This window comes from Dendrobates tinctorius, unplaced genomic scaffold (genome assembly GCF_039654945.1).
Source record: "Dendrobates tinctorius isolate UK_male_01 unplaced genomic scaffold, ASM3965494v1 ptg000211l, whole genome shotgun sequence".
Taxonomy (NCBI): domain Eukaryota; kingdom Metazoa; phylum Chordata; class Amphibia; order Anura; family Dendrobatidae; genus Dendrobates; species Dendrobates tinctorius.
In genome coordinates this window covers 23,531,531-23,557,593 of record NW_027361878.1, presented here as the reverse complement: position 1 = coordinate 23,557,593, position 26,063 = coordinate 23,531,531, and the positions used below count along the sequence as shown (strand labels likewise).

Sequence of the window (26,063 nt, the reverse complement as noted above, 5' to 3'; positions counted from 1 at the left end):
AGCAGTTTGGGAGAAAGTTTCCTACATGTGTTTTCTGGCTGTTCTGATACGCCAGAACATCTGATAGTCTGTCAGGGTCCCACTGGAGAACATTCGGATGCAGTGGGTGCGAGGCCGCCACGACTGCAGTGGGTGCGAGGCCGCCACGTCTGCAGTGGGTGCGAGGCCGCCACGTCTGCAGTGGGTGCGAGGCCGCCACGTCTGCAGTGGGTGCGAGGCCGCCACGTCTGCAGTGGGTGCGAGGCCGCCACGTCTGCAGTGGGTGCGAGGCCGCCACGTCTGCAGTGGGTGCGAGGCCGCCACGTCTGCTCTGTCCCGTTACCTGGGTCTGATGTGCAGCACTTGTAGTAGAAATAAAGTTTTCCGGTGATCAGGACGTAAGGCAGGAAAACCAAGATCCAGTTTATCTCCATCTCCAGGCTGTAGTCCACAACCTCCCAGGTGTACTCTGTGAACACCAGCGCGTCCAGGACCAGGTGCAGGAGCACAAACGCACTGCACCTAAAATCCCAGAGGAAAGCAAAAAAAAATGACAAAAGGAAAGGCAATGGCCGCTTATCCCCTCTGTACGCCCAATCATTGCTCAGCTATAAACTACCGGTCTGCAACTTATAAATGTTGTGAAACTGCAACTCCCAGCATGTCCAGGGCGGGCCTAATGCATAAGAAAGTAGCCTTTTTTAAAATTCCTATATAAACCCATTAGTGTTGCTTGTAGGGGAGATTATTCCAGTGCTGTCACCTTGTACACGAGTCCTTAAAGGGGTTGTCCAGGTCGGGATCACACATGCGTGGAATACAGCCGACTCTCGCATGTTAATACCCGGCACTGCCGCACGCACTCAGGAGCGGAACTTGCGGCTGCATAGCAATACATGGAGCCGCATGCTCCGCTCCTGAGTGCCGGTGGCAGTGCCGGGTATTAACATGCGAGAGTCGGCCGTATTGCTCGCATGTGTGATCCTGGCCTAAGAGTGTGTGCGCACGTTGTCAGGATTCTCCGGTGCCAGTGGTCACACAATCTTCATACTTGCAGCCACATTCCAACTAGACGTTTCCAGCCGCGCTCATTACACTTGCATGAGCAAGGCTGCGCATGTCTAGTTGGCATGTGACCGCACATATTTAAGTCGCATACTTGAGGGCATCGAGCAAGGCTGCGCATGTCTAGTCAGCATGTGACCGCACGTATGTAAGTCACATGCTTGAGGTCACACGCCTGCCAGCATCGGAGAATCCTGTGAGGATTCACAAGTCTGCACTCACATAAAGCGAACCCCAAACCTGGACAACTCCTTTAAAGGGTTATTCCTATCTCCAAAGATGGATATTGTGAGACAGTGAATGGAAATGTAAGCACTGGAGCAAGTTACTGCTTTTTGAAATTTGCAGATGTTCCCGAGATGTAAACCCTTTTGTTTACAGCTCATTGCCTAGGAGACCGACCACTGCTGCTGCTGTCTAGCTTGTAAGCATTGCCCTGAAGTTGGCAGGGATTAAGAGGTAACAGCGCGCTCCAGCGATCCTGGGCAGCTTCAAGATAGCACTTAGAACCCCAAAAGAAGAGACTTTATAAGCACTGCACACATGTTGGCAGTGGGGGTCCGTCTTTAAGAAAACAAGCTAAAAGTAAAAGTGTTTATCTGTAAAACGGCTGAAAATTTTAATAAGCAGCAAATAGCAATAATGCTTGTTTTTATAAAAAAACTATCCGACAATATTCATCAATGAAGATGGTGAAACAACTCTTTAAAGGGCATTTTGCAATAAAGGATGATCCCTTTAACTATTAATAATATTGTAATACCTGGGTCTAAATGTGGAACTGTTCCTCATCTTGCGTGGAAGCATCTCTGAAGCCAGACGGGTGTCACCCGGGAAATGACCTGGAATATAAAACACATCGGTTCAATGTAGAGGGAAAATCATCCGGAGAATATAAAGGGCTAAACCGCTCCCGTTTCATAAACCTTAGTTATGCGCCGTAAGTTTTGCTCACGGGGTCCCAGAAATCACAAAAACGAAGGCGAAGAGCTCGGCTGATCGCTGTGCTCCTTCAAGGGGGATCAGATTTCCCAGCGCGGTGCTCTCTCAGTGATTGTTTGCAGCGGTCACATCTCTGTATGACTTGAACAGGATGAACACAGCTGGCTCTGGCCATACAGACGTGACCCCTGCAGTCAATCACTGACCATGGTTGGTAATCCGGTATGGAGCAGCGTAGCAGCAGAGCTGGAATGACAGCGGATTTATTATATTACGGCATAACCCTGATATTTGAAACCCCTTTTAATGTGCTTCAAAAAGGGCTTTTTACAATTTTGGCAAAAAAAAAAAAAAAAATACTGTTTGCACTAGAATAAAAATTTCATGTACCGGAACTCCGTCCTGGAAGAAGGGGGTAAATAACCTGCTCTACTTTATGATGGGAGCTGTCCAGCCAGTGGTTGAATCTTCTGGAACAGAAAGAGAAAGTAGAAACTCCCAGAACGAGGAAAATGACGTAGAGGGTGAAAAGGCTCTGAAACTCCATACTGGGGCTGGAATAAGCCACAGTGCAGGTTAGTGCAGATCCCACATCAGAACTCCGGACCACCCTGTCTCGTCACTGCCCTACTGAGACATGATCAGTATTTCACATCAGGATTTGTAGCCAAAACCAGGAGAGGGTGATAAAGAAGTGGTGAAGAGTTTGTTATACTTTTCCTCTGATTGTTTCACTCCTGGTTTAGGCTTATAAATAATGATGTAAACAAAACTGACCAAATACTGATAGTGTGAACGTGGCCTTAGGGCAAATGGACATAACAATCTCCGCTACCAGCAATGTTTAATGGGATTGTCCAGGATTCAAATTTATGGGAACAAAAAAAAAAAAAAAAAAACACACACATTTGGTATCGGAAACTCCATAAAAGTTCAGATCAATAAAAATATTAAATTATTTAAAGGGGTTGTCCGGTCTCGTGAAAAAAAGTCTGCAGTGAGTCTGTGTGACAGCAAGTGGTCGTTTGACTGACAGTATACGATTTGCATACATGCAATCACATGCTGACTAGTTGAGAGCGGCCTTCTTCCATTCCCTTGTATTAAGTGAAGGCTGGACACGTCTAGTGGGAATGTGGCCAGATAAATGCAAATTGCATACTTAGTAACATGGCCGCCCGCTGTCACCAGCAATAACAGGGAGTCGGCTGAAGTCACATTAAGCGCCTGCAGAAGTTTAGCAGAAGACCAGACAACCCGTTTAAAAAAATAAAAATCACAAAGCCAGAATTTCTGTTTTTCGGTCATTGCACCTGCCTTAACAATACAATAAAATGTGATATAAATGTCAAATGTGTCCCATTATCAGATCAATAAAAAATACAACTCCCCCCCCCCCCCAAACAAAGCAAGTCCCCATACAGATACATTGATGGAAAAATTAAAAAAAATAAAAATAAAGCTACCGGTCTTGGAAGAAGGGGAGAAAAAAGGCTGAAAAGCAAAAAAAAAAAAAAAAAGTCTGCAGCCTTAACCCCTTCATGACCCAGCCTATTTTTACCTTAATGACGGGCCATTTTTTGCAATTCTAACCAGTGTCCCTTTATGAGGTAATAACTCAGGAACGCTTCAACGCATCCTAGCGATTCTGAGAATGTTTTTTCGTGACATATTGGGCTTCATGTTAGTGGTAAATTTTGGTCGATAATATTTGCGTTTATTTGTGAAAAAAATGGAAATTTGGCGAAAATTTTGAAAATTTCAAATTTTGAATTTTAAAGGGGTTAAAAGTTGACCAGCGATTTCTCATTTTTACAACAAAATTTACAAAACCATTTTTTTTTTTTTTTTTTAGGGACCACCTCACATTTGAAGTCACTTTGAGGGGTCTATATGGCAGAAAATACCCAAAAGTGACACCATTCTAAAAACTGCACCCCTCAAGCTACTTAAAACTACATTCAAGAAGATTATTAACCCTTCAGGTGCTTCACAGGAACTAAAGCAACGTGGAAGGAAAAAGTGGACATTTTAATTTTTCCAACAAAAATTTTCTTTTAGCATCAATTTTTTCATTTTCACATGGGTAACAGGATAAAATGGATCCTAAAATTTGTTGGGCAATTTCTCCTGAGTACACTGATACCTCATATGTGGTCATAAACCACTGTTTGGGTGCATGGCAGGGCTCAGAAGGGAAGGAGCGCCATTTGACTTTTTGATTGGAAAATTAGCTCCAATCGTTTAGTGGACACCATGTCGCGTTTGGAGAGCCCCTGTGTGCCTAAACATTGGAGCTCACCCACAAGTGACCCCATTTTGGAAACTAGACCCCCGAAGGAACTTATCTAGATGTGTGGTGAGCACTTTGAACCCCCAAGTGCTTCACAGAAGTTTATAATGCAGAGCAGTGAAAATAAAAAATCTTTTTTTTGCTCAAAAATGATTTTTTAGCCCGCTATCTTTTATTTTCACAAGGCTAACAGGAGAAATTGAACCACAAAAGTTGTTGTCCAATTTGTCCTGAGTACACCGATACCCCATATGTGGGGGGGGAACCACTGTTTGGGAGCATGGGAGAGCTCAGAAGGGAAGGAGCACCATTTTGGAATGCAGACTTTGATGGAATGTTCTGCGGGCGTCATGTTGCGTTTGCAGAGCCCCTGATGTGCCTAAACAGTAGAAACCCCCACAAGTGACCCCATTTTGGAAACTAGACCCCCCAAGGAGCTTATCTAGATGTGTGGTGAGCACTCTGAGCCCCCAAGTGTATCACAGAAGTTTATAAACTGAGTACGCTGGTACCCCATGTGTGGGGGGGACCACTGTTTGGGCACACGTTGGGGCTTGGAAGGGAAGTAGTGACGTTTTGAAATGCCGACTTGATGGAATGGTCTGTGGGCGTCATGTTACGTTTGCAGAGCCCCTGATGTACCTAAACAGTGGAAACCCCCCACAAATGACCCCATTTTGGAGACTAGACCACCCAAGGAACTAATCTAGATGTGAGGTGAGCACTTTGAACCCCCAAGTTCTTCACAGAAGTTTATAACGCAGAGCCGTGAAAATAAAAAATATTTTTTTTTCTCTCAAAAAATGATTTTTAGCCCACTATTTTTTATTTTCACAAGGGTAACAGGATAAATTGGACCCCAAAAGTTGTCCAGTGTGTCCTGAGTACACTGATACCCCATATGTGGGCACACGTCGGGGCTCGAAATGGAGGGAGCACTGTTTGACTTTTTGAACGCAAAATTGGCTGTAATAAATGGTGGCGCCATGTCGCGTTTGGAGACCTCGTGATGTGCCTAAACAGTGGAAACCCCTCAATTCTAACTCCAACCCTAACCCCAACACACCCCTAACCACAAGCCTAACCGTAATCTCAACCCCAACCCACCCCTAACTCTAATTCCAACCCTAGCCCTAACCCTAACGGAAAAATAAAAAAAAAATATTTTCAATATTTTATTATTTGTCCCTAACTATAGGGGTGATAAGGGGGGGTGGTGATTTAGTTTTTTTTTTATTTTGATCACTGTGAAAGTTTATCATAATGATCAAAATAAATTAATGAATCTTCAGCATTGCAGATTCGATTCGGCGCACTGCGCATGCGCCCATTTTCCAAGATGGCGGCGCCCATGATCCTGGATGGCGGGACACCGGGACGGCCATAGGGAGTTCGGAGGCACCGTGGAGGGTGAGAGGGGGTGATCGGAGGGCGGGGGGAGCAGATTATGACGGCGGCTGCCGATCGGTGCCGTCAGTCAGTGTGTGTGTGTGTGTGTGTGTGTGTGTGTGTGTGTGTGTGTGTGTGTGTGTGTGTGTGTGTGTGTGTGGTCGGGTCTCGGTCTCCAGCCATGTCCGATGCTATTTCAGCATCGGCCATGGCTGGATTGTAATGTTTCACCAAATTTCATTGGTGAAATATTACAATAACTCCGATTGGCAGTTTCACTTTTAACAGCCAATCAGCGATCGTAGGCACACCCCCTGGGGTTATCTACGGAGGGTCCTCTGTGTGCGGGTCGGGTGACCTTTCAGTGACCCTGGTCACCCGACCCGCAGGGGGGCAATCAATTCATGACGCCACATAGGCATCATGGGTCGTATTGGCACGACTTTTCAAGACGCCTATGTGGCGTCAAAGGTCGGAAAGGGGTTAAGTACAGAGGAACAATGGCTCCCCAGGGTGAAATCCTGGCAAACAGGCCCCTCATTCGAGTTGAGCGACTTTGGTCAGATCGGGTTTCATGAAACAAAATTTGTTTCCGATGAAACTGGTCCGACTAGGGCAAAAAAAGTCGGAGTTTCGTCCGAAACCCGACCCCAATGATAGTCAATGGGAAATAAAAGTCGGCATTGAGCGGATGACATTCATCCACTCCATGCCGATTTTTTTTCCCCATTGACTTGCATTGGGGTCGGGTTTCGGACGAAACTCCGACTTTTTTTTTGCCCTAGTCGGACCAGTTTCATGTGGTCCGACAAGGCTGTGGACAGCCTGAATACATGTGGGGATTCCTTAACAAACAGGCATTCCTCACATGTATTCAGGCTGTCCAGCAGCCGCAAATCATGCAAATGCGTCGACAAACTAAATCTCTGAGCACGCCAAAATACTCCGAGGACACCCGAGCATGCTCAGGAAAGCCTGAGCAGCGGGCCTGAGGTACCGTGATTACCCTGCACACTGCAGCCGTCTCCCCAGTGCAGCCGTCTCCCCAGTGCAGCCATCTCCCCAGTGCAGCCATCTCCCCAGTGCAGCCATCTCCCCAGTGCACCAGTTTCCCCAGTGCAGCCATCTCCCCAGTGCACCAGTTTCCCCAGTGCAGCCATCTCCCCAGTGCACCAGTTTCCCCAGTGCAGCCATCTCCCCAGTGCACCAGTTTCCCCAGTGCAGCCATCTCCCCAGTGCACCCGTTTCCCCAGTGCAGCCATCTCCCCAGTGCACCCGTTTCCCCAGTGCAGCCATCTCCTCAGTGCACCCGTTTCCCCAGTGCAGCCATCTCCTCAGTGCACCCGTTTCCCCAGTGCAGCCATCTCCTCAGTGCACCCGTTTCCCCAGTGCAGCCATCTCCTCAGTGCACCCGTTTCCCCAGTGCAGCCATCTCCTCAGTGCACCCGTTTCCCCAGTGCAGCCGTCTCCTCAGTGCACCCGTTTCCCCAGTGCAGCCGTTTCCCCAGTGCAGCCATCTCCTCAGTGCACCCGTTTCCCCAGTGCAGCCATCTCCTCAGTGCACCCGTTTCCCCAGTGCAGCCATCTCCTCAGTGCACCCGTTTCCCCAGTGCAGCCATCTCCTCAGTGCACCCGTTTCCCCAGTGCAGCCATCTCCTCAGTGCACCCGTTTCCCCAGTGCAGCCATCTCCTCAGTGCACCCGTCTCCTCAGTGCAGCCATTTCCTCAGTGCACCCGTTTCCCCAGTGCAGCCATCTCCTCAGTGCACCCGTTTCCCCAGTGCAGCCATCTCCTCAGTGCACCCATTTCCCCAGTGCAGCCATCTCCTCAGTGCACCCATCGCCCTAGTGCAGCCATCTCCCCAGTGTAGCCTATTCCCCAGTGCACCCGTTTCCCCAGCACAGCCATCTCCCTAGTGCACCCGTCTCCTCAGTGCAGCCATCTCCTCAGTGCACCCGTTTCCCCAGTGCAGCCATCTCCTCAGTGCAGCCATCTCCCCCCCCCGGCGCTCATTCTATGGGTCCCTTGCGCCCATTGCCACCCCCCGGCACTCATTCTCCACCCAGCCGCCACTGCTCTTTCTACCGCCCCCCCCCCGCCGCTCTTTCTCCCCCTGGCTCACCTGTGGCTTGGACCGTCCATTCCCTGCCACAGCTTCTTCCTGTGTGTGAGCGAAGCGCGCTGACACGTGGTACCGCTAATTAGGATCATGAATATGGGTGCCACGCCTATGAAAGTGGAGTGGCGTCCATATTCATGATTTTAATAAGCGGTACCATGTGACTGCGCGCACTCACACAGGAAGAGCAGGACCATGGGAGCTGCAGCGCAGGCACGGCTGGAGGAGGCGAGTATGATCGGGGGGGGGTGCAAATGGAAAATACGGCCCTGCTGAGCACAATACTGCCGCACCTGGAAAGTGGCTGCGGGCCGCACAACATGATATGGCGGGCCGTATACAGCCTGCGGGCCGGACGTTCCCCACCCCTGTTGTAAATACACACCTGTATTTGTATCCCCCCCCACCTCCTTACAGATTGTAAGCTCTCATGAGCAGGGTCGTTTTATTTTGCTTTAATCACTGTATTATTGTTAACGTTTTAACTTTTGTCTGTTGTGTTTGAAACTGTTAAACTGTAAAGCGCTGTGGAATATGTTGTCGCTATATAAAGTTATTTTTATTATTATCTCAAATATATCAACCGGTTTAAAGAGATCCAAGGGCAGGAAACTACATAAATGTATGACATGGTCATGGCGAGCCCTCCTCTCTCAACGCCTAAAAGGCCACAAGTTACTATAGGTGCAAACGCACTCATATTAAGACATTTTAAAGTTATTCCAACTTTCAGAAAGGCGGCTATCTCATGAAGTCAAGCAGGTTGACAGGTTGAGTCGCAGATGCTGACTTTGTTTTTCAAGTTAGATGGGAAGTTTTGTGAATTATTTGAAATAATTAAGTCAAATTGAAAATGTCATGGATAATTCCTGAGCTAAAAGCCATGAGAGATGAGTACCTGAGTCTTCATACTTGGTTCCCTATGGCTGACCATCAGAGATACACAGACAACTGCAATTTAAATATCGGAAACATAACACTCACTCTGATGATAAGGCGTATTATCATTGCACTGGTCACAGCATACAAATTTGGGTCACTCCAGTGATTCATCATAAAACATCAGAATGGATGATAGCATTATGACATGAATCAGTTTTGATGTTGGGTGATGTGGAGTCTAGACAAAAATGGCTACATTACATGAAATTCACAGCGGAAACTGCAATTACTTCTACATTTTATTCCACATTATTTTATGTTTCCTGTAATTTCTCCTCCTTCCCAAGATTTGCCTCCTCCTTATTCCCATCAATACTTCATCATTAACAAGCAGCTGATGACAATACAGTAAATAATTTCTGATCGAGAAATGTCTAACTACTTCATTCCGTTATCATCTTGCAAAGGTACTCCAAAATCCCCCCTGACAGACCGATATCGGGGGTTGGCAGCTTATTTATCAGCAAAATATCTGAGTATATTGACAGATTTGTGCACACAACATAATTAATTCATTCTTGCAGGTCTTTTTCATCTTGAACAATAATTACTTTCTGTCCCTTACCCCCTATGTGTCAAGTTGAGTTTCTGCGCTCTCACCTTTTTCAACACCCAGTCCAGGCCCAGTTCCCCCACTTCACATTATAATTTTTTTTTCCTTTTTATTTTGCTAAAAATCATCATTAGGTATGGTTTATGAAAATAATATGCCTATTTTTTTGTACTTGGCATACAAATCTATAATATGATTTGTGTCTAAAAAAGACCTGGTTTCATTTGACTTATTTGTTCTTATCAGTAAATCACACACTAAAAAGCATCAGTGGGAACGTGTACAACTGTGGGATGAAGATTTCATTTTCCAGGATGGAATGTGGGCCCAAACAAACAAGACAGATGTGCTTTTCCCAATGAGTCTTTTGGTTTGAAGATGTCTACACAACAACCTCATACCCTAGAATCGCACCATCAGGCTGGTGTTTTGGGTTCTAAAATAGATTTTCAACCAGAGACTCCAGACCATGGAATTTTACCACCCTTTATTTAGTCCCTTTCTGTCAGTAAGGCCGGAGTCACACTACAGCGAGATACAGCCGAGTCTCGCAGGTTAAAACCAAGCTCTGGCTCCGGCACTCCGGAGCGCAGCGTTCAGCTCCATGTATTGCTGTGCGGCTGCACGCTCCACTCCGGAGTGCCGGCGCCAGAGCTTGGTTTTAACCTGCGAGACTCGACCGTATCTCGCTGTATGTGATCCCGGCCTTACCCCCTATGTGTCAACTCGAGTTTCTGTACCTTCACCTTTTTCAACACCCAGTCCAGGCCCAGTTCCCCCACTTCACATTATAGGTTTTTTTTCCTTTTTATGTTGCTATAAATAATCATTAGTTTGGTGTATGAAAATAATATGCCTATTTTTGTTCTTGGCATACAAATCTATATCATTTGTGTCTAATATAGGCCTCATCTCATTTGGTTTATTTGTTGTTCTAATCAGTAAATCACACACACAACACTAAAAAGCATCAGCGGGAAAGTGTACAACTGTGGGCTGAAGATTAAAGTCTGTGAAATGTGTAATACACATGGAGTTCCATGGACTATTAATACCACAAAGTTGTATCTATACACTTTACTAGTTATTAAAATTAGGGACCCCAGAAAAAAAGAATTCTGCATCATTTCTGTATTTTTTGGCTGGAAAGAGGCAGCTGCAAAAATGCGTGATTTTGGTTCATTTTTGCCTGATTTGAGTGAAGTCAATGGCGAAAACATAGGGAAAAACCGCAGAGAATTGGCATGCAGATTATTTTCTGCACCAAAGTTGCAAAAAAACTCAAAATGTGCATGACACGTCAGGTTTCTCATTCACTTTGCTGGCATCAGGTTTTGTCACATATCCGGGCAGAAAAAATGCGGCAAAAACGCACCAAACCTGCAACGTGTGCACACAGCCCTATAGGTACAAGCGATATCCGCAAAAACCATATACATCCATATGAGAAAAACTGACACGTGAACGAAGCCTTAGGTGTAAGTAGTAATGCCTGATAATAAACATTGGGTAAATATACGGGATGTATAAACATGGACTGCTGTTGTACAATTTGCCTTGAGACATAAGTGCGCTTCACAAGTATTTGTATTAGGTTTAATTTTTTCCCTTTTATATTCTGTAATGTTTTTAGCTCTTAGCTTCTTGGAGAAGGCAAAGTGCGCATCAGAATTTAGTTTATTTTCTTTGTGTGTTTAAAAATGTGAATTTTGCCTCTTCTTTCTGTCGTCAGTATTACATTGTTTTTCTTACTTTATGTGTTGCATTACGGCGCTATAAGATCATTTTCCTGACTCGTATGCTTCTTAGTTCGATCTTATTTATACTGAAGGTGATTTTCAGACACTTTATGAAGCACTGCTTGGCGGTTTTTCTCGTATCCCCATTATTTGTCATTTATTAACTTATAATTGAGGTTTAACATTTTTCCTGCTTTCTTTCAGTATTTTGTTATGATGAAATTTACACATAACGTGCTGATTTTTGCCTAGTGAGCGCTAGTGTAGTCACAGAACTCTGCCCCAAAGACACAGGGTTAGAGTCCCTCTAGACCCACTATGCGTGCGGCGTTGCACCTGCGAACACCACTAATAGACGCTGGCTACTGTGGAGTGCAGACCAAGTGCACAGAGGCGTAGAGGCAAAGCCACTACTAGGTGCTGAAGATAGGCCCCGACTCTGCCTGCACTTTCAGCCTAGGCACTAACTGGCAAGGCCGAACACCACATGCGTACCAAGGGTAGGGGTTTCATAATGAGTCAGTCACCAGAGACAGTCATACATACAACACTCACTCCACACACCGCAGGGGACATGGCTTGAGACTCCCCCTTGAGACTCATTATTTCAGTGTTGTCACTTTTGTGCCGTCATTTGATGTTGATATTGATCACTTTTTGCCCTCTGCGGGATCTTTCCCCCTCATCTCTGCTGTTTCCTGATTTAGAACTGCAGCTTTTTTTACAGGAACTCTATGAAAATTCAGATTCTGTGCTTTTCTGCTGTTGTGGAGTTGTGAACTAACACTGCAGATCTCCTAACACCATTAGTGTCTGTATACAGAGCTCAGACACTGCGCTCACTGACTTTCTTCACAGGAATCATCTTTTGTGAGGTAATTTTACCTCATGGCATCACTAAAACCCTAGAACATATTCCCACTAACGCCATTTACAGCAAGGAGTGCTGTCTTTCCTGTGTAATGGCGTCACAGACAGGTTTCCTGCCCTCAGACAGCTCAACTGCCCGTCTCTGAGTCCTCACTATATTGCACGTGTGGTCAAAATGGCGCCGTCTAGTGATGTGTCGTTCGTGAACGAACCAAGACAAAGAGCCGGCTCTTTCATGTGAACGACGGGAGTCGGCTCACCACTGGGAGCTGAGCCAATTTTTTTTTTTCCCCCTGCTGTTTGCTTAGCTTCTCTCACCTGAGTGGGGGCTGGGAGGAGCTGAGGAGGAGACTTTACAGCCTCTGTACAACTGAGGGGATGGCTGGCATTGCCTGGAAAGGCTTTGATTTGCGACTGGGCTCCTCCCATATGACACATAGCTGTACTGTGATTGGCTGCTCAGTGCAGTGAGTGCACACACATGATCTGTGATAGATCCCAATGTGCAGTCACACAGACTGTCACTGTCTGACATAACAGTGGATGTCCGGCAGCTGCAGGATGAGCAGAGGCGCTGAGGTCAGGCACTGACAGCCATCTTATCCCTCTCATTTTCTGTAGTTCCTGCTGCTCTACAGTGGGAAAGTAATAATATAAATCTGAGGCAGAGAAACTCTCTGGACAGATCCGGGTATATATATATAATGATCTATATATTATCATCTTATGGTCTCTGTAACCGAAATCCCGCCGCGCTGACTGGTTGCGTCCGCCAGCTGTTTGTAACAGTAACTGTGCCTGCTGCTGATTGGTGGTGGCTACCAGGCCGCAACCAATCAGCGGTAGGCGCAATCGGGCGCAGCACATCTGTAAAAAATAGAATTAAAATAAAAAAAGGTTATATTCACCTTCCGACGGCGTCCGATCTCCTTTCCACACGCCCGGCCTTGCGGTCCCAGTAATGCCTTGCGCCTTAGACCGGAGATGACGACATCGGCGGTGTTTCGCGCAATGCATTACTGGGACCGTGAGGCCGGGCGTGTGGAAAGGAGATCGGACGCCGTCGGAAGGTGAGTATATAACTATTTTTTATTTTAACAGAGACCATGCATACCAGGAAAGGGGGGTGACGGGACCATGCATAGCAGGAAAGGGGGGTGAGGGGACCATGCATAGCAGCAAAGGAGGGGGGACCATGCATAGCAGGAAAGGGGGGTGAGGGGACCATGCATACCAGCAAAGGGGGGTGACGGGACCATGCATACCAGCAAAGGAGGGGGGACCATGCATAGCAGGAAAGGGGGGTGAGGGGACCATGCATACCAGCAAAGGAGGGGGGACCATGCATAGCAGCAAAGGGGGGTGAGGGGACCATGCATACCAGGAAAGGGGGGTGACGGGACCATGCATACCAGCAAAGGGGGGTGACGGGACCATGCATACCAGCAAAGGAGGGGGGACCATGCATAGCAGGAAAGGGGGGTGAGGGGACCATGCATACCAGGAAAGGGGGGTGACGGGACCATGCATACCAGCAAAGGGGGGTGACGGGACCATGCATACCAGCAAAGGGGGGTGACGGGACCATGCATACCAGCAAAGGGGGGTGACGGGACCATGCATACCACGAAAGGGTAGTGAGGGGACCATGCATACCAGCAAAGGGGGGCGAGGGGGACCATGCATAGCAGCAAAGGAGGGGGGACCATGCATACCAGGGAGGTGAGGGGGACCATGCATACCAGGAAAGGGAGGTGAGGGGACCATTCATAGCAGGAAAGGGAGGGGGACCATGCATACGGGGATTGGAGGGTGAGGGGTACCATGCATATCAGGATTGGGGGGTGAGGGGACCATGCATAGCAGGAAAGGGGGGTGAGGGGACCATGCATACCAGCAAAGGAGGGGGGACCATGCATAGCAGCAAAGGGGGGTGAGGGGACCATGCATACCAGGAAAGGGGGGTGACGGGACCATGCATACCAGGAAAGGGGGGTGACGGGACCATGCATACCAGGAAAGGGGGGTGACGGGACCATGCATACCAGCAAAGGGGGGTGACGGGACCATGCATACCAGCAAAGGGGGGTGACGGGACCATGCATACCAGCAAAGGAGGGGGGACCATGCATACCAGGAAAGGGGGGTGACGGGACCATGCATACCAGCAAAGGGGGGTGACGGGACCATGCATACCAGCAAAGGGGGGTGACGGGACCATGCATACCAGCAAAGGGGGGTGACGGGACCATGCATACCAGCAAAGGGTAGTGAGGGGACCATGCATACCAGCAAAGGGGGGCGAGGGGGACCATGCATAGCAGCAAAGGAGGGGGGACCATGCATACCAGGGGGGTGAGGGGGACCATGCATACCAGGAAAGGGAGGTGAGGGGACCATTCATAGCAGGAAAGGGAGGGGGACCATGCATACGGGGATTGGAGGGTGAGGGGTACCATGCATATCAGGATTGGGGGGTGAGGGGACCATGCATATCAGGATTGGGGCGTGAGGGGACCATGCATGCCAGGAAAGGGGGGTGAGGGGGACCATGCATACCAGGAAAGGGGGGTGAGGGGGACCGTGCATACCAGGAAAGGGGGGTGAGGGGGACCGTGCATACCAGGAAAGGGGGGTGAGGGGGACCGTGCATACCAGGAAAGGGGGGTGAGGGGGACCATGCATACCAGGAAAGGGGGGTGAGGGGGACCATGCATACCAGGAAAGGGGGGTGAGGGGGACCATGCATACCAGGAAAGGGGGGTGAGGGGGACCATGCATACCAGGAAAGGGGGGTGAGGGGGACCATGCTTACCAAGAAAGAGGGGTGAGGGGGACCATGCTTACCAGGATTGGGGGGTGAGAGGACTATGCCTACCAGGATTGGGGGATGAGGGGTACCATGCATATTATTATTTATTATTATAGCGCCATTCATTCCATGGCGCTTTACATGTGATGAGGGGTATACATAATACATACAAGTACAGTAATCTTAAATAATACAAGTCACGACTGGTACAGGAGGAGAGAGGACCCTGCCCGCGAAGGCTCACAATCTACAACGGGATGGGTGAGAATACAGTAGATGAGGGTAGAGCTGGTCGTGCAGCGGTTTGGTGGATCGGTGGTTACTGCAAGTTGTAGGTTTGGGATTGGGGGGTGAGAAGACCATGCATAAGGATGGGAGGGTGAAGGGAACCATGCATACCAGGAAAGGGGGGGAGGGGTACCATGCATACCAGGATTGGGGGGTGAGAGGACCATGCATATCAGGATTGGGGCGAGGGGACCATGCATACCAGGAAAGGGGGGTGAGGGGGACCATGCATAAGGATTGGGGGGGTGAGGGGACCATGCATACCAAGATAGGCGGGGAGGGGTACCATGCATATCAGGATTGGGGGGTGAGAGGACCATGCATATCAGGATTGGGGGGTGCATTATTGCATTATTATTAAAACTTCAGAAATAAACTACATACATATTCTAGAATACCTCATGCGTTAGAATCAGGCCACCATCTAGTAGTATAATAAGTCGTGGACGACAGCACGGATCACACGGACCCATTCAAGTCAATGAGTCCGTATAACACGTACCCCACACAGATGCTATCCGTGCAACACGTATCGGAGCCTGGGAATCAGTGTACAGTTTACTCTGTTCCCAAGCTCCGAGTGCTCAACGCTGACCTCCATCATGGTTCCCAGCACCAGCAGGGGATAATGATGAGAGTAGTAGTCTGCACCCAATGTCTCCACCTGCGCCTAGCGAGCAGTGTCCAGTCACTCACTGAGGTCCAAGGCCTACTCGCTGCAGGCATCATTCTCCCCGGCTCCTCTGCATGAGCGGTCAAAAGCATTACAGGGGGGACAATTAGGACAGGTGAGTACATGGATTTTTTAAAAATTTTATTCTTTTTACAGTTGGACAGTGTGGGAGCAGACACTACTCTCATCATGGTCCCCTGCTGGTGCTGATCGCAGCAACCCCCAACCTCTGTGGCAAGGTAGGGATACTACCAGGCCAAAAAATAGGGTCAGTATCCCAGGTGTCCTTGTATGTGATATCACAGTCATCAAAATGTACTTTGAATGAATGAATGAATAAAATCTGCCGGCTGGCAGATCTCGGCAGGCACACTGCTCATGCGCCCGCTATTTTCTAACCAGAAGAAGATGGCGGCGCCCATGGAAGGGGAGCACACGGGCCAAAGACCACCGGGAAGTACCGGAGAGAGGAGAGAGAAATTAACCCCTTAAGCCCCAAGGGTGGTTTGCACGTTCATGACCGGGCCTATTTTTACAATTTTAACCACTGTCCCTTTATGAGGTAATAACTCTGGAACGCTTCCATGGATCCCGGTGATTCTGACATTGTTTTCTTGTGATATATTGTACTTCATGTTAGTGGTAAAATTTCATTCAAACAACTTGCGTTTGTGAAAAAAACGGAAATTTGGCGAAAATTTTGAAAATTTCGCAATTTTCCAACTTTGAATTTTTATGCCCTTAAATCACAGAGACGGCACACAAAAAACTTGATAAGTAACATTTTCCACATGTTTACTTTACATCAGCACAATTTTGGAACCAAAATTTTTTTTTGTTAGGAAGTTATAAGGGTTAAAAATTGACCAGCGATTTCTCATTTTTGCAACACCATTTTATTTTTAGGGACCACATCACATTTGAAGCCACTTTGAGGGGTCTATATGATAGAAAATACCCAAAAGTGACACCATTCTAAAAACTGCACCCCTTAAGGTGCTCAAAACCACATTCAGGCAGTTTATTAACCCTTTAGGTGCGTCACAGGAATTTTTTGAATATTTAAAAAAAATGAACATTTAACTTTTTTTCACAAAAAAAAAAAAAATTCAGGTTCAATTTTTATTTTACCAAGGGTAACAGGAGAAATTGGACTGCAAAAGTTATTGTGCAGTTTGTCCTGAGTACGCTGATACCGGATATGTGGGGGGAACCACTGTTTCAGCGCATGGCTGAGCTCAGAAGGGAAGGAGCGCCGTTTGACTTTTTCAATGCAAAATTGGCTGGAATTCAGATCGGACGCCATGTCACGTTTGGAGAGCCCCTGATGTACCTAAACAGTGGAAACCCCCCACAAGTGACCCCATTTTGGAAACTAGACCCCCCAAGGAGCTTATCTAGATGTGTGGTGAGAACTTTGAACCCACAAGGGCTTCACAGAAGTTTATAACGTACAGCGGTACAATTAAAAAATCATATTTTTTCCACAAAAATGATCTCTTCACCCCCAATTGTTATTTTCCCAAGGGTAACAGAACCCTAAAAGTTATTGTGCAATTTGTCCTGAGTACGCTGATACCCCACATGTGGGGGTAAACCACTATTTGGGCGCATGGCAGAGCTCGGAAGGGAAGCAGCGCCATTTGACGTTTTTGGCTGGAATTGAGATCGGACACCATGTCGCGATTGGAAAACCCCTGAAGTACCAAAACAGTGGAAACTCCCCACAAGTGACCCCATTTTGGAAACTAGACCCCCTAAGGAACTTATCTAGTTGTGTGGTGAGCACTTTGAACCCCCAAGTGCTTCACAGAAGTTTATAACGCCCGGGCGTGAAAATAAAAAAAATCAATTTTTTCCACAAAAATGATATTTTTGCTCCCAATTTTTTATTTTCCTAAGGGTAACAGGAGAAATTGGACCCCAAAAGTTGTTTTGCAATTTGTCCTGAGTAGGCTGATACCCTATATGTGGGGGTAAAACACTGTTTGGGCGCATGGCAGAGCTTGGAAGGGAAGGAGCACCATTTGACTTTTTCAACTCAGAATTGGCTGGAATTGAGATCAGACGCCATGTTGCATTTGGAGAGCCCCTGATGTGCCCAAACAGTGGAAACCCCCCAATTCTAACTCCAACCCTAACCCCAACACACCCCTAACCCTAATCTCAGCCCTAACCCTAGCCCTAACCCTAATGGGAAAATGGAAATAAATATATTTTCTTTTAATTTTATTATTTTTCCCCTAACTAAGGGGGTGATAACGGGGGGTTTGATTTACTATTTATGGCGGTTTTTATGTTTGGCGGCTGTCACACGCTAAAAGACGCTTTTTATTGTAAAAATAGTTTTTGCATCACCACATATTGAGAGCTATAATTTTTCCGTATTTTGACCCACCGAGTCATGTGAGGTCTTATTTTTTGCGGGACGAGTTGACGTTTTAATTGGTATCATTTTCGGGCATGTGACATTTTTTTATCGCTTTTTATTCCGATTTTTGGGACGCAGAATGAACAAAAACCAGCGTTTCATGAATTTCTTTTGGGAGGTTGCGTTTACACCGTTCCGCGTGCGATAAAATTGATAAAGCTGTTTTATTCTTCGGGTCAGTACGGTTACAGCGATACCTCATTTAGGTCGTTTTTTTGTGTTTTGTCGGTTTTATGCAATGAAAACTATTTTATATAAAAAATAATTATTTTTGCATCGCTTTATTCTGCGAGCTCTAACTTATTTTTTTGCTGATGATGCTGTATGGTGGCTTGTTTTTTGCGGGACAAGATGACGTTTTCAGCGGTACCATGGATATTTATATGCGTCTTTTTGATCGCGCGTTATTGCACTTTTTGTTCGGCGATATGATAATAAATCATTATTTTTTGCTTTTTTTTTATTTTTATTTTTTAAGGGGTTCGCTAAAGGGACTAATGGGACAGTTTTATAGGGCAGGTCGTTACGGACGCGGGATACCAAATATATGTACTTTTAGTGTTTTTGCTTTTTTTTTATTTCCAAAAAATGAATTTATTGGGGGAATATTTTTTTTTTCTCTAATTTATTTGGCGATTTTTTAAATTATTTTAACACTTTTTTTTTTAACTTTATTACATAGTCCCAGGTTGGACATCACTGTCCTGTGACAGATCACTGATTTGTCACATCACAGATCACTGTGACAGATCAGCGATCTGTCACAGGCATAGACGCAGACTTCCTCATGCCTGCGCTTTGCAGGCAGTGAGGAAGCCGGCTCCCTGTAAGCCCCCGAAGGTCCCTGTCGCCATCTTGGATTCGGGGGTCTCCAGAGAAGGAGCGCCCCTCAGCAGCGCTGAACATTGCGCTGCCGTGGGGGGCTCAGGGAAGCACGGAGGGAGCCCCCTCCCTGCCGATGCTTCCCTTTAACCCCCGGTACACCGCGATCGTGTTTGATCGCGGTGTGCAAGAGGTTAACGTGTCGGGGGCGGTCCGTGACCACCCCTGACACATTGTGCCGGGTGTCAGCTGTGATGATTAGCTGACACCCGGCCACGATCAGCGGCGCTCACCATGTGGGCGCCGCTGATCGCTATGACGTACTATCCCGTCTCTTGGGAATTAAATCCCAGGGCACATTGACGGGATAGTACGTCATATGGCAGTAAGGGGTTAAATGGCACATCGGACCTTTTTTTTGGCGGTCATGTTCTACATGCAATACTACCTCAATGATTATTACTATAACTTCACTGCAGCTAAAGCTAGGATGTAACCAGTGATGCAGATAGATTCTGTGTGACTTGCTGGGATGTAGCAGACCCGTGTGTGTACGAGGGTGTACGGAGCGGAGCCCCGTGTGTGTACGAGGGTGTACGGAGCGGAGCCCCGTGTGTGTACGAGGGTGTACGGAGCGGAGCCCCGTGTGTGTACGAGGGTGTACGGAGCGGAGCCCCGTGTGTGTACGAGGTGTATAGAGCGGAGCCCCGTGTGTGTACGAGGTGTATAGAGCGGAGCCCCGTGTGTGTACGAGGGTGTACGGAGCGGAGCCCCGTGTGTGTACGAGGTGTATAGAGCGGAGCCGTGTGTGTATAAGGTGTACAGAGCGGAGCCCCGTGTGTGTACGAGGTGTATAGAGCGGAGCCGTGTGCGTATAAGGTGTACAGAGCGGAGCCCCGTGTGTGTACGAGGTGTATAGAGCGGAGCCGTGTGCGTATAAGGTGCACAGAGCGGAGCCCCGTGTGTGTACGAGGTGTATAGAGCGGAGCCGTGTGTGTAAGGTGTACAGAGCGGAGCCCCGTGTGTGTACGAGGTGTATAGAGCGGAGCCGTGTGTGTATAAGGTGTACAGAGCGGAGCCCCGTGTGTGTACGAGGTGTATAGAGCGGAGCCGTGTGTGTATAAGGTGTACAGAGCGGAGCCCCGTGTGTGTACGAGGTGTATAGAGCGGAGCCGTGTGTGTATAAGGTGTACAGAGCGGAGCCCCGTGTGTGTACGAGGTGTATAGAGCGGAGCCGTGTGTGTATAAGGTGTACAGAGCGGAGCCCCGTGTGTGTACGAGGTTTATAGAGCGGAGCCGTGTGTGTATAAGGTGTACAGAGCGGAGCCACGTGTGTATGAGGTGTACAGAGCGGAGATGTGTGCAGAGAGGAGCCGTGTGTGTGTACGAGGTGTGCGGAACCGAGCAGTGTGTATACAAGATGTATGGAGCTGAGCCGTGTGTTTACGGAGCGGAGCAGAGCCATATGTGTACGGGGTGGAGCTACGTGTGTACGGAGTGGAGCTACATGTGTACGGAGTGGAGCTACGTGTGTACGGAGTGGAGCTACGTGTGTACGGAGTGGAGCTACCTGTGTACGGAGTGGAGCTACCTGTGTACGGAGTGGAGCTACCTGTGTACGGAGTGGAGCTACCTGTGTACGGAGTGGAGCTACCTGTGTACGGAGTGGAGCTACCTGTGTACGGAGTGGAGCTACGTGTGTACGGAGTGGAGCTACGTGTGTACGAGGTGGACAGAGCGTGGCCGCATGTGTACGAGGTTTACGGAGTTGAGCCATGTGTGTACTAAGTGGAGCCGTGTGTGTGCGAGGTGTACGGAGCGGAGCCGTGTGTGTACGAGGCATACAAAGCGGAACCGTGTGCATTCATACCTCCCAACCGTCCCGGATCCAGCGGGACAGTCCCGATTTTGAGAGAAAGTCTGTCCCGGCCGGGAGCTTACTTTTACTGCGGACACAGGCGTACATGGTGGAGCACCGAGTAGCACTTTAAAATTCACACGTGACGTTCCACTGGAAGAGACGTGCTAGAAGCTAACCGGAAATGAGGTAATTTTGGGAGGAGATTGTGACGGAACCATGGAGGCACTTCAGGGAATGCTTCAGATCCATCACAGTGTCCTCCTCCAACAGCGCGGACAGCGGGATCGCCTTGGAATCGGGGATGCTGGCCAAGTGAGCGGATCATGATATGTCCTGAACCGGGAGGCTCAGGTGGGCATTACAATGGGAGCCAGGCTGCTATAGTATCTTTTTAGAATCTCTCTTTGTTTCTCTCTCTCTCTCGCTCTCTAATCTTTCTTTTTTTTTCTCTCTGTTCTTTCTTTATCTCTCTCTGTTCTCTCCTTCTTTCCCATCTTTCTTACTCTCTCTGTTCTTTCCCCTTTCTTTCTCTCTGCTCTCTATTTCTTTCCCCTCTTTCTCTCTCTCTCTGTTCTTTTTTTCTCTGGAGAAGAGCAGGGGCCCTAGGACTGAACCTTGCGGGACTCCGACGGATAGGGGGCGCAGTGAGGAGGTGGTGTGCGAGTGGGAGACGCTGAATGTCCGGTCTGTTAGGTATGACGCGATCCAAGATAGGGTCAAGTCTATGATACCAAGAGATGAGAGGGTCTGTAGTAATAGGGAATGGTCCACTGTGTCAAAGGCAGAGGACAGGTCCAGGAGGAGGAGGACAGAGTAGTGTCGCTTGGCCTTGGCGGTTAAAAGGTCATTGGTGACATTAGTTAGGGCAGTTTTAGTGTAGTGGTGTGACCGGAAGCCAGATTGTAAGCGGTCAAGGAGGAAGCAAGAAGAGAGGTGGGAGGACAGTTCAAGATGGACGTGTTGTTCCAATAGTTTTGAGGCATAGGGGAGAAGTAATATGGGGCGATAGCTTTATACAGAGCAAGGGTGTGATTGAGGCATGTTTAAAGCTTGAGGGGAAAACACCAGTTAGTGATAGGTTAAAGAGATGGATTAAAGTTGGGATGAAGACTGGGGTGAGGTTTGGGATGAAGTGGGATGGGATCGGGTCAAGTGCACAGGTAGTGAGATGTGATCTTGAGAGTAGAGTGGAGAGTTGATCTTCTGTAATGGTGGAGAAGTTGGTTTTGGAGGAGGAGGGCAGGGCGGTAAGGAGGAAGGGCTCTGGGGGTTGTCAACCAAAACTGTGTCTGATGTTATCAATTTTCTCCTTGAAAAATGAGGCAAAGTCTTCAGGTGAGATGAGTGTAGAGGTGCTGGGGGGCGGAGGAGAGAATTGAAGGTGTTGAATAACTGTTTAGGGTTGTAAGACAGGGAGGATATGAGAGATGAGAAGTAGGTTTGTTTTGCTACAGCGAGTGTGGCCTTGAAAGTAGTGAGGGACTGTTTGAATGCGATGAAGTCCTCATTGGAGTGGGATCTTTTCCATCTCCGCTCATCAGCCCTGGAAGCTCGCCTCAGTTCTTTGGTCAGGCTGGTGTGCCAAGGCTGTCTGTTGATTTTGCGAGCTTTGGTATGTGAGAGGGGAAACTGATTCCAAAACTACGGCTATTGTGGTGTTATATAGAGCGGCAGCGGCATCCGCATTGTGTAGGGCAGGGGTCCCCAACCGCCGGTCCGCGGCCCAGCACCGGGCCGCTGCAGTGCCCTTGCCGGTCCGCGGACACAAGGGGAGCCAGGGGCGGTCAGTGGCGTAGCGGGGGCTGGGGCGGCGCGCAGCAGTTCTTAGCTGCGGCCAGGGAGCTGCCTGCAAGAGGGAATAGCAGGAGCGGAGCTGCAAGGACCCGTCCAGCTTCCTGCCCGCCGCCCGCGCTTCCTGTCTCTGACTGACACAGAGAGGAGCGCGGCCGCTGCTGTGTCAGAGCGAGGAAGCGCGGGCGGCGGGCAGGTGAGAGGAGAGGTGGTGTCTGTGTGTATGTATAATGTGTGTGTGTGTATATGTCTGTGTGTGTGTGTGTGTGTGTGTGTGTGTGTGTGTGTGTATATATGTCTGTCTGTGTGTGTGTGTATGTACATGTCTGTGTGTGTGTGTGTGTACATGTGTGTGTGTGTGTGTGTGTACATGTGTGTGTGTGTGTGTGTGTGTGTACATGTGTGTGTGTGTGTATGTACATGTGTGTGTGTGTGTGTGTGTGTACATGTCTGTCTGTGTGTGTATGTACATGTGTGTGTGTGCATGTACGTGTGTGTGTGTGTGTACATGTCTGTGTGTGTGTGTGTGTGTGTACGTACATGTCTGTCTGTCTGTGTGTGTACATGTCTGTCTGTGTGTGTGTGTACATGTCTGTCTGTGTGTGTGTGTGTACATGTCTGTCTGTGTGTGTGTGTGTACATGTCTGTCTGTGTGTGTGTGTGTACATGTCTGTCTGTCTGTGTGTGTGTGTGTACATGTCTGTCTGTGTGTGTGTGTGTGTGTACATGTCTGTGTGTGTGTGTATGTACATGTGTGTGTGTGTGTGTATGTACATGTGTGTGTGTGTGTGTGTACATGTGTGTGTGTGTGTGTGTACATGTCTGTGTGTGTGTGTGTGTGTGTACATGTCTGTGTGTGTGTGTGTGTGTGTGTGTACGTACATGTCTGTCTGTCTGTGTGTGTGTACATGTCTGTCTGTGTGTGTGTGTGTGTACATGTCTGTCTGTGTGTGTGTGTGTGTCTCTGTCTGTCTGTCTGTCTGTGTGTACATGTATGTGTGTGTGTTGGTCTGTGTTTGTGTAGCCTGGCCCTGGAGGAGATGGGGACATGAGGAGAAGGCCATGAGGGGAGTGATGGAGAGACGGCAGTGATGGGGTGAAGGCAATGATGGGGAGAGGGGAGTGATGGGCTGAAGGCAATGATGGGGAGAAGGGAGTGATGGGGTGAAGGCAATGATGGGGAGAAGGGAGTGATGGGGTGAAGGCAATGATAGGGAGAGGGGAGTGATGGGGTGAAGGCAATGATGGGGAGATGGCAGTGATGGGGTGAAGGCAATGATGGAGAGAGGGGAGTGATGGGGTGAAGGCAATGATGGGGAGAGGGGAGTGATGGGGTGAAGGCAATGATGGGGAGAGGGGAGTGATGGGGTGAAGGCAATGATGAAGAGATGGCAGTGATGGGGAGAGGGGAGTGATGGGGTGAAGGGAATGATGGGGAGAGGGGAGTGATGGGGTGAAGGCAATGATGGAGAGATGGCAGTGATGGGGTGAAGGCAATGATGGGGTGAAGGCAATGATGGGGAGACAGCAGTGATGGGGTAAAGGCAGTGATGGGGTGAAGGCAATGATGGGGAGAGGGGAGTGATGGGGTGAAGGCAATGATGGGGAGACAGCAGTGATGGGGTGAAGGCAATGATGGGGAGAAGGGAGTGATGGGGTGAAGGCAATGATGGGGAGAAGGGGGTGATGGAGCACTTATTCAAAACCTATGGTGAGTTGAGTCACATTATAAATGTTATTTAATTATAAGTATGCACTGCTACACTACAACCGTGTCCATAGCCCCGCCCCCTTATGACCAAAGCCCCGCCCCTGCCACACCTCCATCCCCGCCCTGCCGGGCTATGGAAGAATGGTCTTGCTTGAAACCGGTCCCTGGTGCAAAAAAGGTTGGGGACCACTGGTGTAGGGAACTTATGTCTTTAAGAGGAAGAAGGGGATTCAGACAGTGAGTGTAGATCGAGGTGTTTAAGATTTCTGCGAGGGTGTGCAAGTTTGTGGGGTGGGGATTGTGGACCTGGAGAGGAGAGGGAAGAGAATGTCAGTAGGTTGTTGTCAGAAAGAGGAAGAGGTGAGTTAGAGAGGTTAGATAGGGAGCAGAGGCGGGTGAAGATGAGGTCTAGTGTGTGGCCATCTTTGTGAGTGGCTGCAGAAGACCATTGAGTGAGGCCGAAGGAGGAAGTGAGTGATAGAAGTTTAGTGGCAGCTGAGAGGGAAGTGTCAGTGGGGATGCTGAAGTCGCCCAAGATGATAGTGGGATGCCAGTGGAAAGGAAATGAAGCAGCCAGGTGGTGAAGTGGTCAAAGAAGGTGGTGACTGGCCCTGGGGGGAGCGGTAAATGACAGCTAGTTAGAGGGGGAGTAGATGCGCACAGAGTGCACCTCAAAGGAAGGGAGGGTAACAGAGGGTGGCAGTGAGATTGGGGTGAAGGAGCAGTTATCTGACAGGAGAAAACCAACTCCTCCACCATGCTTGCTGCTAAGGCAGGTAGTGTGGGAAAGGTGGAGTCCACCATATGAGAGTGCAGCGGGAGAGGTTGTGTCAGAGGGGGTGAGCCAGGTTTCGGTGATGGTGAGGAAGGAAAGCTTGTTAGTACTAAAAAGATCATGGATGAAGGAAAGTTTGTTGCAGACAGAGCGAGCGTTCCACAGAGCTCCTGTTAGTGGGACTGGGGAAGCTGGGGCTGGGCGAATGGGTATAAGGTTGGCGAGGCTATGGAAAGTTGTAATTGAGCGTGGATAGGAGGTCGAAATAACTGTGGGAATGTGGTGAGGAGGGCCAGGATTTGGAGAGATGTCGCTGGCAGTGAGGAGGAGCAGAGAGTTTTAGCAGGTGGGAGCAGGAGAGGGCATGAGGGGGCTGTCTGTTTGGAGACAGAGGATTGTATGTTGAGAAAAAGATCTGAGTAAGAGGTGAGATGGATGGGAAGGATTGAAGAAGAGATGAACAGCTCCTTGCTTGGTGTAGGAATTAGGGGGGGGGTAGCAGAAAGTGAAGGATTATAGGGGTCAGAGTAAAAACAAACAAACATTGTTTGCATTGACTGTGTATCCAGTTACCTTCAGTTCCCTTCTGGATTAATTCATATCATCTCACACTTTTAAAGATACACCTGCAGACTAAAGTCTTGTCAGACTTGCGCTATGCAATATATGTGCTACAAAGTGTTTTCAGGTATGAAGCAGAGAGTAGTCTGTGCTCATCTTGGTCAGACAATTAAGAGTGGACCAGATGCATATGGTCAAGCCAAAGTAAACAATGTCATAAATAACACTGGGGTAAAGCAGAGGGTTAGTTGAAAGACATACCGAGTGAATATTAGAAGCAGATGTAAGAAGTCTGTGTGGAAAGCTGGGTGACGTACCTGTAGGGAGAATAGATAAATAGACATGCTGGTTAGAGTGAGATGGTGGCAGGTGGCAGGGCACAGTCTGTATACATCGTTCTGGATTAATTCATATCATTACACACAATGCAAACCGCTGAATTAGATG

General features: G+C 48.4%; 1 protein-coding gene across 5 annotated transcripts in view; it reads right to left on the bottom strand.

Moving 5' to 3' along the window:
* Window positions 1–26,063, bottom strand: part of LOC141058375 (palmitoyltransferase ZDHHC4-like) — a 50,072-nt gene that overhangs the window by 3,557 nt on the left and 20,452 nt on the right. For 3 of the 5 annotated variants that reach the window (XM_073554621.1, XM_073554624.1, XM_073554622.1), the window contains 2 exons: window positions 1,808–1,886; window positions 323–501 (listed from right to left, as the gene is read on the bottom strand). In XM_073554621.1, the coding sequence (XP_073410722.1) occupies window positions 323–501; window positions 1,808–1,886 (258 nt within the window). Of the gene's footprint in view, window positions 1–322; window positions 502–1,807; window positions 1,887–25,877; window positions 25,934–26,063 lie in introns of those variants that run through there. The other 2 variants (XM_073554623.1, XR_012222150.1) reach the window with 2 other exon arrangements.